The sequence below is a fragment of the Pogoniulus pusillus genome, chromosome 43 (genome assembly GCF_015220805.1).
Source record: "Pogoniulus pusillus isolate bPogPus1 chromosome 43, bPogPus1.pri, whole genome shotgun sequence".
NCBI classification, from domain to species: Eukaryota; Metazoa; Chordata; class Aves; order Piciformes; family Lybiidae; genus Pogoniulus; species Pogoniulus pusillus.
Genome location: NC_087306.1, coordinates 2,454,473 through 2,470,457, shown reverse-complemented (window position 1 = coordinate 2,470,457; position 15,985 = coordinate 2,454,473). Strand labels below are relative to the sequence as shown.

Sequence of the window (15,985 nt, the reverse complement as noted above, 5' to 3'; positions counted from 1 at the left end):
GAGCAGTGCAGAGTGCCATGGCCATGGGTAGGGGCAAGGGGTTGCCATGGCAGTGTGGAAAGCACCTGGTAGTTGTCTGTGTGCTGCAGGGATGGGCTCTGTCCTTGTGGCTGTCACATTTCCCCAGGAGTGCACAGAGGTCTCTTTTGAAAGCTACTGGTTTCCAAGTCCCCAGTTCTGTAAACATTTCTCTGTCCCTTCTCTTACTTCATCTCCTAAATATCTGACCCCATTGTAATGTCTGTGCTGAGCTGCTCCTTTGTAGCTGTGATTTGTCCTCTTCAGTAGTTGCCAATGTACTGCATTTGCATCTTCAGCAATAGAAACATAACAGAGGAGCACAGGTTTGGTTTGTTCTTGGCCACAGGAGGAAGCAGCAGCTCGGGGCTTGGAGATGTTAGCGCAGGAGGCAGCCAGGGGCTGAAACCTTGGCCTTAGCGAGTGGATTCAAGTCAGTTTCTGCTTTTTAAGGTGAAAGCTTTATGAGGACAGACAAGAGCTGGGCACAGAGGAACCAAATGAGGTTCAACAGGGACAGGTGCAGAGTCTTGCACCTGGGAGGAAGAATAAACTGCAGCAGTACAGGTTGGGAGGTGATCTGCTGGAGAGCAGCTCTGTGAAGAGGGACCTGGGAGTGCTGGGGGGGAATATCCATGGCACAGCAATGTGCCCTTGTGGCCAAGAAGGCCAGTGGGGTCCTGAGTGTGTCCAGCAGATCCAGGCAAGTTCTCTTTCCCATCAACTCTGCCCTGCTGAGACCTTATCTTGAATACTGTCTTCAGTTTTGGGCTCTCCAGTTTCAGAGGGACAGGGACTGCTGGAGAGGCTGCAAGGATGATGTGGGGACTGGAGAGCACTGCCTGATGAGGAGAGGCTGAGGGACCTGGGGCTGCTTAGTCTGGAGAAGAGAAGACTGAGAGGGGATTTAATCAGTGTTTATAAACATCTGAGGGCTGGAGGTCGGCAGGGGGACAGACAGGCTCTGCTCACTGCTCCCTGGGATAGGACAAGGAGCAATGGATGGAAGCTGCAGCACAGGAGGTTCCAGCTCAACACAAGGGGCAACTTCTTGACTCTAAGGGTCCCAGAACGCTGGCACAGGCTCCCCAGAGGAGTTGTGGAGTCTCCTTCCCTGGAGACTTTCCAGGCCTGTCTGGATGTGTTCTTATGTGCCCTGAGCTAGATTGGATGCTCCTGCTCTGGCAGGTGGATTGGACTGGATGGTCTCTTTGGGTCCCTTCCAACCCCTGACATCCTGTGAGCCTGTGAAAAGTGAAGTTCCCTCTGATATCTTGTGGTAAAGAGGTGAGGCTACACCTGGAGCACTGTGTCCAGGTTTGGACTCCCTAGAAAAGAAACCATTTTGATCAATATTAAACCCCTTAACCATCATTTGAAGTGGAGAAACTGGAGATTATATAACAATCTTCACATGCTTTTGATTTTTTTTTTGCTATCATTCAGAAGTGAGTTTACAGCTAAATTGGGGGTTTTGGAGTTGTAAAACCTCAGCTGTGTGCTGGTGCTTAGCTGAAATCTGATGTTTTGCTTTCTGATTGGTTTTTAGAGTTAGTTTCTGCTAGAAAAAAAATAACCCCAAAATGAATTCTGGCTTGCTTTTTATTTTAGTCTTCTTTTTCTTCCTTCTCCAGAGTAAAAGATGCTGGCTGCCAGTGGTAGAACAGATCTTCTGTGGAACATATCTCTGTAAACCTTCCCTGAACTTCCCTGCCTGTGATGGACCCTCGGAGCACTGCTATGTTAGGCTTGGGCTCTGATTCTGACGGGTTTTCTGGGAAGAGCCCCTCTGCAGCCAGCATTGGCACCTTGGTGGGAAAGGGAGAAGGAGAGCTGGAAAGCTGTGCCAAGGAAGAAGACGACAGCAAAAGGAAGAGTCGAGAGGGGAACAGTCCTGAGCGTGGGAAGAGCGAGGCTCTGAGCGATGCACAGCAACAGTTCTCGGTGAAGGAAACAAACTTTTCAGAGGGAAACCTGAAGCTGAAGATTGGGCTGCAAGCAAAGAGAACCAAAAAGCCCCCCAAGAACCTGGAGAACTATGTGTGCCGGCCTGCTATAAAAACCAGCATCAAGCAACCAAGGAGGGCACCAAAGAGTGGGAAGATGACAGATGAGAAGAACGAGCACTGTCCTGCAAAGCAAGTGAGTAGTGGCTCGGGAGCGTTCGGCGACTCGCAGCAGATGTAAACTGTGTCTAACAGCTTCTGGCAGCTCTGCTTGAGCGCCTGCTGCTGCTGCCTGCTTTGCTGAGCTGGAAGAGGGGAGATTGAGACTGATGATTAGGAAGAAATTCTGCAGAATGAGGGTGGGGAGACCCTGGAACGGGTTGCCCAGGGAGGTTGTGGATGTCTCCTCTTTGGAGGTGTTGAAGGCCAGGTTGACGTGGCCTTGAACAATGTGAGCTAGTGGAAGGTGTCCCTGCCTGTGGCAGGGGGTTGGAACTGGATGATTTTTAGGGTTCCTTCCCACCCAACCCATTCTGTGATTCTGTGTAAGCTCTGCTATTGGAGATTCTGAGCTTAGAAATTATTTCACTTTGTTTCCATTGACTCCCCCCCAAAAAAAGCTTTTGCTTTTTCACAGCTTTCCCACTTTTTTTTTTAACAGTGGTGAAGGATAATTCCCATCCTACCTTGAATGAAGATGACAGGCAAATATCTGCAACATAATAACATCATTTTTAGTCTCTTGTATAGAAGAAAGTGGGGGTTTGTCTTTTCTAATGGGCTGTGGCTTTGTTGTGCTTGTCCCTAGCACCAAGATCCCTTTTCTTACCTGCCAGAACCTTTGTTTTTGTTGTGTCTCTTCTCTGACACAGGGCAATGAACGTGTTCAGAGGAGGGCCATGAGGCTGATCAGAAGGCTGCAGCTCCTCTCCTATGAGTACAGGCTGAGAGAATTGGGGTTGTTCAGCCTGGAGAAGAGATGGCTCCCAGGAGACCTTATTGTGGCCTTCCATTATCTGAAAGGGGCTACAAGAAAGCTGGGGAGGAACTTTTTAGGGTGCTGAGTAGTGATAGGATCAAGGGGAATGAATCCAAGCTAGAGAAGGGGAGATTTGGATTGGATGTTAGGAAGAAGTTCTTCACCATAAGGGTGCTGAGACCATGGAAGGGATTGCCCAGGGAGGTGCTGGAAGCCTCATTCCTGGATGTTCTTAAGGCCAGGCTGAATGTGGCTGTGAGCAACCCGCTCTGGTGTGAGGTGTCTCTGCCAGGCAGTGGGGCTGGAGCTGCATGATCCTTGAGGTCCCTTCCAACCCTGACAGTTCTGTTTCCAGATTTGTTAGAAAACAGCCTGGTGCTAAACTGCACCTGAGGACACTGGTTTAAGAGGTGTGCCAGGTATTTTCCAAGTGTAAGGAGATAGCCCTGCCTTGAGGATGTCTTTGTTTCTATTATCTGCATGATGTAACAAGTAAGAGCAGCAACAGCAGATAGGGCAAGAACTGTGAATGCAGTTACAGAGATGCAAAGTTTGAGAGGTGTTTTGTTCCAGCATGTTCTTCTGCCCAGTGCATCTGGAAGTTTTGCTAAGTAATAGAGTGCTGGAGTACACTCTCCACACTCTGTCTGCTTTCATTGAATCATTAAGATTGGAAAAGACTTCCAAGATCATCCAGTCAAACATTCTGCCCAGCTCCCCCATGACCACCAGGCCATGTCACAAAGTGCCACATCTACTCGTTTCTTGAGTGCCTTCAGGGATGGAGACTCCACAACCTCCCTGGGCAGCCTGTTCCAAGGCCTGGCCACTCTTTCACGACAGAAGTTGTTCTTCGTATCCAATCTAAACCTCCCCTGGTGCAGCTCGAGGGTGTACTCTCTTATCCTGTCATTGGGAGAAGCCATCAGTGGTCTCAGGTGGCTGTAGAGAGCAATGAGGTCTCCCCTCAACCTCTTCCTCCTTTCCAGTGCATGCCAAGCCGGTGCAGAGCTGAGCTTTTCCCCACATTTCCTTTTTTCCTGCATCCATCTGTGTTTCCCAGTCTCTCCCAGTTTCCATGTGCATTCCTTGTGTGGCCTCACTCAGCTCTACAGCACCAGCAAGGGAACACAGCGAGTGCTTGTCTGGAACGCTCTCCAGAGAGCTCCTGTTCCAGCAGTTCCCAGGGCTGAAGGGTCCTATCCATAAGGCTGCCTGCATATACCTGTCCTGGCAGATCTCCTAAGGTAGAGCCTGCCCAGAGGGAAGGAAAATGCCTTTTGTCTTGTGCTGATGCAACCTTTGTCTGCCAGCCTCAACTCCTCTTTATTTCCGTTGCATACTCAGGCCTGAGTTTTCCTTGAGGAAGAGATCTTCAAAGAGAGCCATCAGTTAATGGCCTGGAAAGAACAGATGTGCTGCATGTTGGAGGGAATGCCTACAGTCCCTTTTCCCAGCCTCTACCATGCAACTGTGCTGAGTTTTCCTCTGTTCTAAACAGAAAGGCATTTTCAGATCCTCAAGTGGTACATTATGTAACTTCCAAACTTTGGCTGTGGGCCTTTGGTTTACATTCTTCCACTTCAGAACTTCTTCTTTCTAATGATCTCTCTAACTTTATCTGGAAAACCATTGGAGGAGCATCAGTTTGCACTGCACTCATCACTTGGTGGCTTGCTTTGTGTCTGTGGTTTTTCTTTGCCATGAGTTGAGCATCGAAGCCAATCTGGAGCTGAACTCCAGGTGCCCGCCTGAGGTACTGCTTGCAGCTGCAAATCTCTTACTAGCCAAGACAGCCCTGAAGTATGGAACCTCTCTCATTGTCCTGGGAGGTTTTTCTTTCCCAGGGAGAACAATTGATGTTTAAATACAGATGGTGACAGCATGGGCTCTTCACCTTTGACATCTTGGGTTGTATACAAGGCTCTTCTGCAAGAGATCCATCACATTCCACATGGAAATGAGAAGGCTGGGAAGCAAATGCTAATGAAACATCTCTGTGATTAGGAAAGACTGAGAGAATTGAGGCTTTTTAGTCTGGAGAAGAGCAGGCTGAGAGGGATCTCGTCAGTGCTGATCAGTACTTCAGGGGTGGGTGTCAGGAGGATTGGGCTGTTCAGCCTTCACAAGCAGAGGCTGAGGGGAGTCTCATTGCCCTCTACAATGCTCTGAAAGGAGGTTGGTGCCAGGTGAAGATTGGTCTCTTCTTACATGCAACAAGTGACAGGACAAGAGGAAGCTGCCTCAGGTTTTACTAGGAGAGGTTCAGGTTGGATATGAGGAAGGATCTTTTCCCAGAAAGTGTTCTCAGGGTAGGCCCAGCCTGCCTAGGGATGTGGTGCAGTCCCCATCCCTGAAGGTGTTTCAAAGCCACATAGATGTGGTTCTGATGGAGATGGTTTAGTAGCAGTGGTGAGATTGTGAGCTCTAGGCTGGACTGGAGGATCTCAAAGGTCTCTTCCAACCTCAGCAGTTCTGTGATTCTGCAGGGACAGGAGGTGCTCATTTGCAGACAGATGAGCTGAGTTAGGTGAAACACCCAGAAGATGTTAGGGGAGGCTGCTTTCAGTTGGGAGGGCTTTGTCAGTAGTCCTCACAGTACTGTCTTCAGTAAGATCTGACCCTGCTTCCCCTGTGTGAGAGCCTGCCTTTGCTCAGGGCAGCAGTGAGCAGGGCTCACCAGAGATCACCACAGCCCTGGGTGTGCTGCACATGAAGCAGCTGCCAGCAGCAGAACGATGAGAACAAGAGACTGGACACACTGCCTGGGAGCTGCTGGGGCTCTGCAGTGCTGTGCTGGTTATAAGCACTCTGTGAGGAGTTCTGCACTTGAGATCTCTGCTTCTCCTATGGTGGAGTTGACTGTGCAACAGAAGTTACTTCAGGAATGCTTTGGCACCTTGGTTGTCTCCAGTGCAGTGGGACAGGGGATGGCTTCTCCCTGCCTCCCAGCTGTAGATTTTGTGAGTGTGAGGGGGGTTGAAGCTGGGGGGGAAGCTCCTCAAACATGATGCTCCAGCAGCATTTCCATAACGTTGCAGCTGCCACGGGAAGGCTGGGCCAGGTGCCAAACTGCTCTCCATAGGCCACAGACTGGTTTACACCACAGCTTTAAAACCAGCAAGCAGCACAAGTGGGATGGGTTTTGTTCTGCTGCTGCAGCAGTTCAGAGACATCAGTGATGGAGACGTCCTCAGAGGATGCTCATGGCCACCCTCCCCCAGGAGAACTTTGATCAGTGACATCTCAACTGCCCTTGTGAAATCTCCTCTGCTCTCTGGCAGCATTTAGGCTGCTAGGGCAGGGATCCTGACAGTGAAACCTGGCTTCTGGCACACCAAGGGTCTGAGTGAGGAAGAACTTCTGTGCTGTAAGGATCTCAGAGCACTGGAACAGGCTGCCCAGAGAGGTTGTGGAGTCTCCTTCTCTGGAGCCTTTCAGGGCCTGTCTGGATGCATTCCTGTGTGACCTGCACTGAATTCTCTGGTCCTGCTCTGGCAGCAGGATTGGACTCAGTAATCTCTTTGGGTCCCTTCCTACCCCTAACATCCTGTGGTAATTCAGATTGAGGACTGGGAGCAAGTTTGGGTTTCGTTAACATCAGAAAAGCTTCCACATGTCCACTGCAATATATTTGGCTTAAAATGAATAGGATCGTAGAGCATGTGTCTGTATCATCCCCCTACTATCAAAAAGAGGAATTAACTCAGCACTGGTGAGACCACACCTCAAGTACTGTGTCCAGTTTTGGTCACCACAGTATAGGAGGGACATTGAGATGCTGGAGCAGGTGCAGAGAAGGGCAAGGAGGCTGATGAGAGGTTTGGAAAACATAACCTCTGAGGAGCAGCTGAGGGAGCTGGGGTGGTTTAGTCTGGAGAGGAGGAGGCTGAGATGGGACTATGTTACTCTCTACAACTACCTAAAAGGAGGTTGTAGTGAGGCTGGAGCTGGTCTCCTCTCCCAAATTACTAATGATAGGACAAGAGGAAATGGCCTCAAGTTGCATCAGGGGAGGTTTAGGTTGGATGTTGGGAGGAAGTTCTTTCCTGAGCAAGTGGTCAGGCACTGAAACAGGCTGCCCAGGGAGGTAGTGGAGTCGCCATCCCTGGAGGTGTTTAAAAGGAGAGTGGATGTGTTGCTTGAGGCTATGGTCTGGTGATGAAGGATGCTGGGATGAAGATTGGACTGGATAATCCTCATGGTCCTTCCCAACTACAGCGATTCAGAGCAATTAGATGTTGTGCTGAGGGATTTGGTTTAGTCAAGGACTTGTCTGTGTGAAACTAATGATTGGACTCAAGGAGCTTGAAGGTCTTTTCCCATCTGAGAAATTCTGTGATTCTATAACCATCTCTACATCAAAAGATGTTGTGTTACTGGTAGAGTCTTTATGTTCTGTTCCTAAAGAGTTGATTAGTTTTGGTTGTTGTTAATGATTTTGATTATTATTGAATTATTATTTTTTTATTCCAGGACCCCTCAAAGCTGTACAAGAAAGCTGGAGAAGTTGCAACAGTTGAGTTACATGTGGAAGAAGGTACACAAGTAGAAACAAATCCTTTAACTAAGAAAGTTTCCCCATTGCACTCTGAAATGACAGATTATATCAAGTCATCTCCTCCGACTCTTATCAGTAGCCATAATTCTGACTTAAAGGATAGAACACAAATTAATGGAGCAACAACTGTCACAGAAAAATTGGCTCAACTCATTGCAACTTGTCCCCCTTCAAAGTCTTCCAAAACAAAGCAGAAGAAGCCTGGAAATGGAAGTGCATCTGGTTTGGTTAAAGACTCTGGGAAGAAGCTACCAGGAACCATAACTGCAGGTGGTTTAGTTACTAAAGATTTGGTAAAGAAATTGCCAGGATCTGGTATTGCTGTTGGGTTGGTTAACAAGGACTCAGGGAAGAAGCCATTAGGGATTGGTAGTGCAGCCATATTGGTTAACAAAGACTCTGGGAAGAAGCCACAAGGGATTGGCCCCTTAATGGGATTGGTTAACAAGGACTCTGGAAAGAGGCCACCAGGGATCAGCACTCCAAGTGGGTTAGTTAACAAGGAGTCTGGGAAGAAACAGGCAGTGAGCAGCTCTGCGATTGGGTTAATCAGCAAAGATGTTGGGAGGAAGCTTCCAGCTATCAGCACTCCAACTGGATTGACTGGTAAGGAGTCTGTCAAGAAGCCATCAGGGTTTGGCACTCCAGCAGGATTGGTTAACAAGGATGCTGGGAAGAAGTTGTTGGGAATAAATACTCCTCCAGCACTGGGTAACAAGGATTCTGGGAGAAAGATGGCAGGGACTGGCAGTGTGACAGTCTTGACTAACAAAGATTCTGGAAGGAAGACACCAGGGATTGGCAGCCCAGTGGGACCTGTTAACAAAGATTCTGGGAAGAATATGCCAGGAATTAGCAGTCCAGTGGGATTGGTTAGCAAGGACTCTGGGAAGAAGCCAGCAGGGATCAGCAGTCCATCTGGTTTGGTCAGCAAGGACCCTGGAACTCTGCTTTCAGACTCGATGCTGCCTGCCTCGGAACCCTTTAAGCTTCCTTGCAATTCAAACCTCAGCAGCCTTGAAAGCCATGAGACTGCAGATTTACTGAAGGAAAACCCTGCTGGCAAACAATTCGAGAAGCATCTGGGGAGGCAGAGCAAAGAAAGCATCTTGGAGAAGTTTGCAATTCGGAAAGAAATGGGCGATGTGGGCAAAGAGCCTCTGAGCGAAGGACCCCGCGTGCCACAGGACGCTTACCCAGCCAGTGACAAAGGCATTTATGAGACAGCCAAGCATGAGAAACAGCCTCCAGTCTACTGCACCTCACCAGACTTCAGAACAGGAGGTGCTTCAGACGTCTCCACAGCAAAGTCCCCGTTCAGCGCCGTGGGAGAGGGAAATCTCCCATCGCCTTCGCCCACCGTGGCCATTACCAGCTCAAACAGGAGCCTCTCGACGACGTCTTCACAGTTAGCATCTAACTCGTTGCATTTAAGTTCCACAGCAGACCTCCTAGAAGGTATTTCAGATCCAATGGGCAAAACTCAGTTTTCTTCTGACAGTCCACTGCTGAATCTAAACAGAGCATTGAACCATGCTCTCGGCACCGATTTTAAAGGTGCCGAGAAAGATTTAAGTGATTCCAAAGCTGCTTACATCGAAACTTCAAGAACGAGCCCTGCCACGGGGAAAAAGCCCATTCTGGCAGCTGAAACGAGCATCCATGCTACTGTCACCCCTTCAGTAGTTAGTTTTACAAGCTTGTTTAGCAGCAAGCAGTTCCTCAAGATTGGTGCAATAGCTGCATCAGATAAATCCTGCCAAGGAGCAAAGAGCCTGAGCCCTACTCAGCAATCGAAACCCTTAAAGAAAAGAAAAGGAAGGAAACCTCGATGGACAAAAGTGGTGTCCAGAAGTTCGTGTAGACCTCCCAAGGGTCTAGAATTAGAAAGGTCAGAGCTTTTTAAAAACATTTCCTACAGTGCCCTGTCGAGCAGTAATTTGGAGCAGGCCAAATTCCTGAAGAACATGGGGTCCTCTCCCTTCGTGGAGCATGACTTCGTCAAGCATCAGTTGCCCAAACTCAGTGAAGCTAACGGGCAGCCTCTCGCACTGCTGGCTGAGACTGACAAGCAAGCTCAAAAGTTCTACAGCAGTCACAAGCAACCCTCCAGCTTGTGTATGTCAGATGATTTCTTACCTGACCTGTACAAGCCCAAAAGAGGAAGACCTAAAGCCAAGGAGATGCCGGAGCTTGAAGGTCCTCCCAAAAGAACTCTCAAGATCCCAGCGTCGAAGGTCTTTTCTGTGCAGTCAAAAGAAGAGCAGGAACCTCCAATTTTACAGCCTGAAGTGGAAATTCCTTCCCTAAAACAGAGCCTATCAGGACAACCTTTTCCTAAAAAGAGAGGGAGGCCTAAAAGGCAAATCAGGTCATCGATTAAAATGAAGCCTCCAATTCTTTCTGTGGCACCTTTTGTCGGAACAGAGAACTCCTCGAGCAAGATAGGGGCTGAAAGCGATCAGCATCGGAGCGGGGACTTCTTTGAGAGAAAGGACCAGCTCCGAGGGCCAGAGGATGTCCAGAAGCCTGCTCTTTGTAGCATGACTGATTTGGAAGTAGACTCAGAAAGAAAAGTTGGAAAGAGAAATAATGGACAGTTGATGAAAACAATCATTCGAAAAATAAACAAAATGAAAACTCTGAAGAGGAAGAAACTTCTGAACCAGATTCTCTCTACTACAGTGGAACCAAATAACAAAGGGAAAGTGCAATCCAAGCTCCACAACACAGTTTCAACTCTTGCTGCCACCTTTGGTTCCAAATTAGGCCAGCAAATAAATGTCAGCAAGAAAGGAACCATTTATATAGGAAAAAGGAGAGGAAGGAAACCTAAAGCTGTCCTGAATGGGCTTTTAACCAGCGGTTCTGCCAGCTTGACGGTGCTGGAGAAGTCTGCCCAGCAAGCCCCTGGTACATCACTAGGACAAGTACTTCCCCACTTGCTGCCCTCAGCAGCTCCTAGTTCAGAGATTCTTCCATCTCCAGTTTGCTCCCAGTCTTCTGTCGTGAGTGGGGGCCAGAGCCCTGTCAGCAGCGACGCAGGCTTCATCGAGCCCAGCTCGGTGCCCTATTTACACTTACACTCCAGACAGGGAAGCGTGGTTCAGACGCTTGCCATGAAGAAAGCTGCTAAGGGGAGGAGGAGGCTGTCCCCACCTACCCTGTTACCAAATTCCCCTTCTCACTTGAGCGAGCTGACGTCGCTGAAGGAAGCTACCCCTTCCCCCGTCAGCGAGTCGCACAGCGACGAGACCATCCCCAGCGACAGCGGCATCGGCACCGACAACAACAGCACCTCGGACCGGGCCGAGAAGTTCTGCGGGCAGAAGAAGAAGAGGCACTCGTTCGATCACGTTTCCCTCCTCCCACCCGAGACCTCCACCGTCCTGAGCAACCTCAAAGAGAAGCACAAACACAAGTGCAAGCGCCGCAGCCACGACTACCTGAGCTACGACAAAATGAAGAGGCAGAAGAGGAAAAGGAAAAAGAAATACCCCCAGCTGCGGGGCAGGCAGGACCCAGACTTCCTCGCCGAGCTGGAGGAGCTGATCAGTCGGTTAAGTGAAATTAGGATAACCCACAGGAGTCACCATTTTATCCCCAGGGATTTGCTGCCTACCATCTTCCGGATAAATTTCAACAGTTTCTACACTCATCCAACTTTTCCTTTGGATCCTTTGCACTACATTAGAAAACCTGATCTAAAGAAGAAGAGAGGCAGACCCCCCAAGATGCGGGAGGCTATGGCAGAAATGCCCTTCATGCACAGCCTCAGCTTCCCTCTCTCCAGCACCGGGTTCTACCCCTCCTATGGCATGCCTTACTCTCCCTCTCCCCTCGCAGCTGCTCCCATAGGCTTAGGCTATTATGGAAGGTACCCCCCCACTCTTTACCCTCCTCCACCTTCTCCTTCTTTCACTACTCCCCTGCCACCACCTTCTTACATGCATACAGGCCACTTGCTTCTCAACCCCACCAAATACCACAAGAAGAAGCATAAACTTCTACGCCAGGAGGCTTTCCTCACCACGAGCAGGACTCCGCTCTTGTCCATGAGCACCTATCCCAGCGTTCCACCCGAAATGGCTTACGGCTGGATGCTGGAACACAAGCACAGGCATCGCCACAAACACCGGGAGCATCGCTCTTCCGAGCAGCCGCAGGTGGCCATGGACACGATCGCAGCCAACAGCTCTCCTAGAACGGTTCTGGAGTCCTTGAAGCGCTACAGATTTGGGAAGGAGGCTGTTGGCGAGAGGTACAAACACAAAGAGAAGCACAGGTGTCACATGTCCTGTCCGCACCTCTCACCCCCAAAGGGTTTGCTAAGCAGAGACGAGCAGTGGGTCAGGAGAGAGCCTTCGGAGTCTAACTCCTTAGCGCTGGGCTTGCAGACACCGCTGCAGATAGACTGCGCAGAGAGCTCCCCGGGTCTGTCCCTGGGGGGTTTTACTCCCAGCTCCGAGCCAGGCAGCAACGATGAACACACAAATCTTTTCACAAGTGCAATAGGCAGCTGCAGAGCCACAAACTCTGCCAGCACCAACGGACGTAAAAAGTTAACTGACAGCCCTGGACTCTTCAGTGCCCAGGACCCTTCTTCACTAACTCGGCCTCTCCGAAAGGAGCCGCTGCCTTCCGTCGAGAAGGCCCTTCAGCCTCTGCCAGGTAAGGGAGCTCTGCTGGGGCCTGGCCTGCAGGCCTGGGATTTTATCTTGTAGCAAACCTGCTAGGAGAGGAGGGCAGCTGTAGGAATCTTTCCGTGTGTTCAATTTGGTGAGGCCACACCTCGAATTCTGGGGTCACGTTTTGGCCTCTTTCTACAGGAGCTTGTCCAGAGAAAGGCAACAAAGCTGGTGAAGGGTCTAGAGAAAGGTGTGGAGAGGAGCAGCTGAGGGAACTGAGGCTTTTTAGCCTTCAGAAGAGGAGGCTGAGAGGGGAATCTCATCATCCTCTACAACTCCCGCCAAGGAGGCTGGAGCCAGGTGGGGGTTGGTCTCTTCTGACATGCAACAAGTGACAGGACAAGAGGAAGCAGCCTCACGGTGTGCAAAGGGAGGTTCAGGTTGGATATTAAGAAGAATTTCTTCCCAGAAAAGGTTCTCAGGCACTGGAACAGGCTGCCCGAAGTGGTGGTGGAGTCACCATCCCTGAAGGTGTTTAAAGGAAGCATAGGTGTGATGCTGAGGGATGTGGGTGAGTGGCAGTGGCTTAGCAGCAGCAGTGGGATTGTGAGCTCTAGGTGAGTGCTTGGACTGGATGATCTCAGAGGCCTCTTCCAGCCTCAGCAATTCTATGGTTCTGTGATGTCAGGACTACTCTTGCTCTCGGTCCTGAGTGTCTCCCTTCTCTTAGAGCAGTGTTCTGTGCAGACTCGTGTGGTGTCTCCTCCAGAACTGCTTTTGGGACTGTCTGAGCACCTTTTCCCACCAGCTTTTGCTGTATGTGTATGTGCTAAGGATGCTTTCTCCTTGCCCTTCAGCTTTAACTTCCTGGAGAAATGAGCTAAACATTTCTGGTGGTTAAGGCCATGTCTGGGGTTGGTGGAGGTTTGGTTGGTTTGGTTTAGTCTAGCTGGAGGTACTACTGTTGTGAATAATATTGCTGAAGAAAACATTTCCTTTTTCTGAGTCCTATTTTAGCTGTTTTGATAATCTCTGCATCAGTGTAACTTTGGATCCCTGACTTGAGGCCTCCAACAGTAGCTCAGAACAGTTGCTGAGTGATGCTGGCAACGCCTAAGACCAAACCTTGTCATGACTGCTTTATGCAGAGCTGGGAAACTACCTTCATGTGTAGCCTTAGGCAAAGCTGAAATAGAGGCAGCTGAGGCTGCAGTGATGCTCTCACAGTGTTGCTGTTGAAGGAAAAGGCCTTCTGGAACTGAGGAAGTGAAGGTTGTGTTTCCACATGGGCTGCCCCCTTGCTTCCAGCAGCAGATTTGGGGGAGGGGGTGGGAAGAACCAGACACATCTGGTTTCCCGGTGGAACAAGAGATGTGCTGCAAGAATGCCATTCCCCAGGGCCTTAACTGTCCTTTTCTGTATCCTAGAAGCAGTCAGGGTTGGAAGGGACCACAAGGATCATAGTGGCAGCAGGGTGTGAGGGTTCCACCTTGAGCAGTATCTTGTCACAGGATGCATCAGGCTGGAAGGACCCTCCCAGGGCATCTTGTCCAACTGCCTTGCACTCAGCAAGGACACTTCTAGCTAGGTCAGGCCCCCATCAAGCTTGACCTCAAATGTCTCCAGTTGTGAGGCCTCCAGCACCTCTCTGGGCAACCTGCTCCAGTGTTTCCCCACTCTCATAGTGCAGAATTTCCTCCTGATGTCCAACCTAAACCTACCTTGCTCTAGCTTCAAACCATTGCTCCTCAGGGAGGAAAAAAAAGACCTAATGTGAAATTTCAGCCTTGAAATCATAGAATCAAGCAGGCTGGAAGAGACCTCCAAGCTCATCCAGTCCAACCTAACACCCAGCCCTATCCAATCAACCAGACCATGGCACCAAGTGCCTCATCCTGTCTTTTCTTGACTACCTCCAGGGACAGCGACTCCACCACCTCCCTGGGAAACTGAATTCTCTACGTCACAAGCTTAGGTGTCACTTCCTGCTGTACTTGAGTCTTGCAGCAATTTGTGGGAATCATTTTCACTGTCTTAACTGCCACGAACACTTTAGTGGGACTGCATGACAGGAATGACCTGCAAAAGGAGAAGTGTCTGGTGCTTGCTTCTGATGTGTACAGGAAGGCTGATGCCTTCTCCTCCCTCTTTCCACTGCTTGCCTACACTCTCCCTTGAAATTGAAAACGTTTGTCCAAACCCACTTGTGACTAATACTCCACAGGCCAAGAGCCAAGCAAACAACCAACTACCAGTGAGGAACAATAAATCCCTCCACATGCTCCTCACTCTCATCTTCCTTTTCCTGTGGTATTCCCCGAGGCTCCTGCCGCCTCCCTGCTCTGACTGTGGATGCCTGGAAGGGCTTTTGGCACTGGGGAGTTTTATGTTTTGCTTACTTTCAGGGCAGTCGGAGGTGCCTGGCTTCTTTTGCAAGTCCATATTACTTCATCCTATTTCATCTTGCTGAAACTATTTGAGGCGGGGGTGAGCCAGGAGAAAGCAATAAAGCTGTGAGGTTCCTTGTCCTGCAGCAAGGGAAAGGAAAATTCCAAGTGCTGGGTCATCAAAAGGGTTACATTTGGCTCCCAGAGGCACTTGTGGTAGCTGGGAATTCCTGCAGGTCTGGGAATTTCCTGAGGATTTCCATCGCAGCTAATGATCTGGGTTGGGTTTTGCGGGAGAAACAACCTAATTAAGAGAAAAGGCAGAGCTGGTTTAAGCTGAAACCTGCTTGTGAAGGCTCTGGGTCACTCCCTCTCTTCTTACAGGCTGCGTTGCCTGGTTTCAGGTGCCCTGCATTGCTCTCAGCGTGTTGGGTGCAGTGGGCACCAGCTGGTGAGGGTGGGACTGGTGGCAGCTCAGGGTTCGTCTCTGAGCTCCCAGTGCCCTACATCCTCTGTGCAGTGTATCAGAGAGCTTCAAACAGCGAAGTTAAAGCCTGTTAAGAGGGCTTGTAGTGCTAGGAGGAGGGGGAATGGCTCTGACTGAGGCTGGAGGTGAGGAGTGGGGAGAGCCTGTAGTGCTAGGAGGAGGGGGAATGGCTCTGACTGAGGCTGGAGGTGAGGAATGGGGAGAGCCTGTAGTGCTGGGAGGAGGGGGAATGGCTCTGACTGAGACTGGAGGTGAGGAGTGGGGAGAGCCTGTAGTGCTAGGAGGAGGGGGAATGGCTCTGACTGAGACTGGAGGTGAGGAGTGGGGAGAGCCTGTAGTGCTAGGAGGAGGGGGAATGGCTCTGACTGAGGCTGGAGGTGAGGAGTGGGGAGAGCCTGTAGTGCTAGGAGGAGGGGGAATGGCTCTGACTGAGGCTGGAGGTGAGGAGTGGGGAGAGCCTGGCACAGGTTGCCCCAGGGTGGGTTGTGGCTGCCCCTTCCCCGGAGGTGTTCAGGGGCCGCTTGGATGAGGCCTTGAGCCACCTGGAGCTGGTGGGAGGTGTCCCTGCCCGTGGCAGGGGGTTGGAGCTGGATGAACTTTGAACCCTTCCAACCCAACCTCCCTCTCTGATCCCGTGCTTGGCACCGGGAGTCGTTTCAGACAACTGACAGCTTGTCAGAAACGGCCCCGGGTCTGCTGCTCACCATTCCGGGAAGGCACGGGGAGGAAAACCGACAGCAGCCGTTCCGTGGGGATCAGCGCGTCTGAGAAGGCTGCACCGCGACGGAGGAGGCTGCGCCGCCCCGAGCCCGTTTGTGCCCGGGCGGGACCCCCCCGGGCGAGAGGCTCCGGGGCCGTACCCCGGGGGCGAACCCCACCGGCCGCTGGTGCCCGCGGTGCCGGGCGCGTTCCCGCTCCGGGAGCGGTGCCAGTGGCGCCCTCTGCCGGCCGCGCCGCTGCCTCTGCCGCCTTTCGGTGC

General features: G+C 50.8%; 1 protein-coding gene across 3 annotated transcripts in view; it reads left to right on the top strand.

The window, feature by feature from the left end:
* ASH1L (ASH1 like histone lysine methyltransferase) overlaps positions 1 to 15,985 on the top strand; it is a 67,207-nt gene that overhangs the window by 6,094 nt on the left and 45,128 nt on the right. For 2 of the 3 annotated variants that reach the window (XR_010309023.1, XM_064176051.1), the window contains exons 2-3: positions 1,653 to 2,160; positions 7,420 to 12,175. Coding sequence is in view for 2 of the 3 variants with exons in the window: in XM_064176051.1 (XP_064032121.1) it covers positions 1,738 to 2,160; positions 7,420 to 12,175 (5,179 nt within the window). In the remaining variant the exon portion in view is untranslated. The remainder of the gene's footprint in view (positions 1 to 1,652; positions 2,161 to 7,419; positions 12,176 to 15,985) is intronic. The other variant, XM_064176052.1, reaches the window with a different exon arrangement.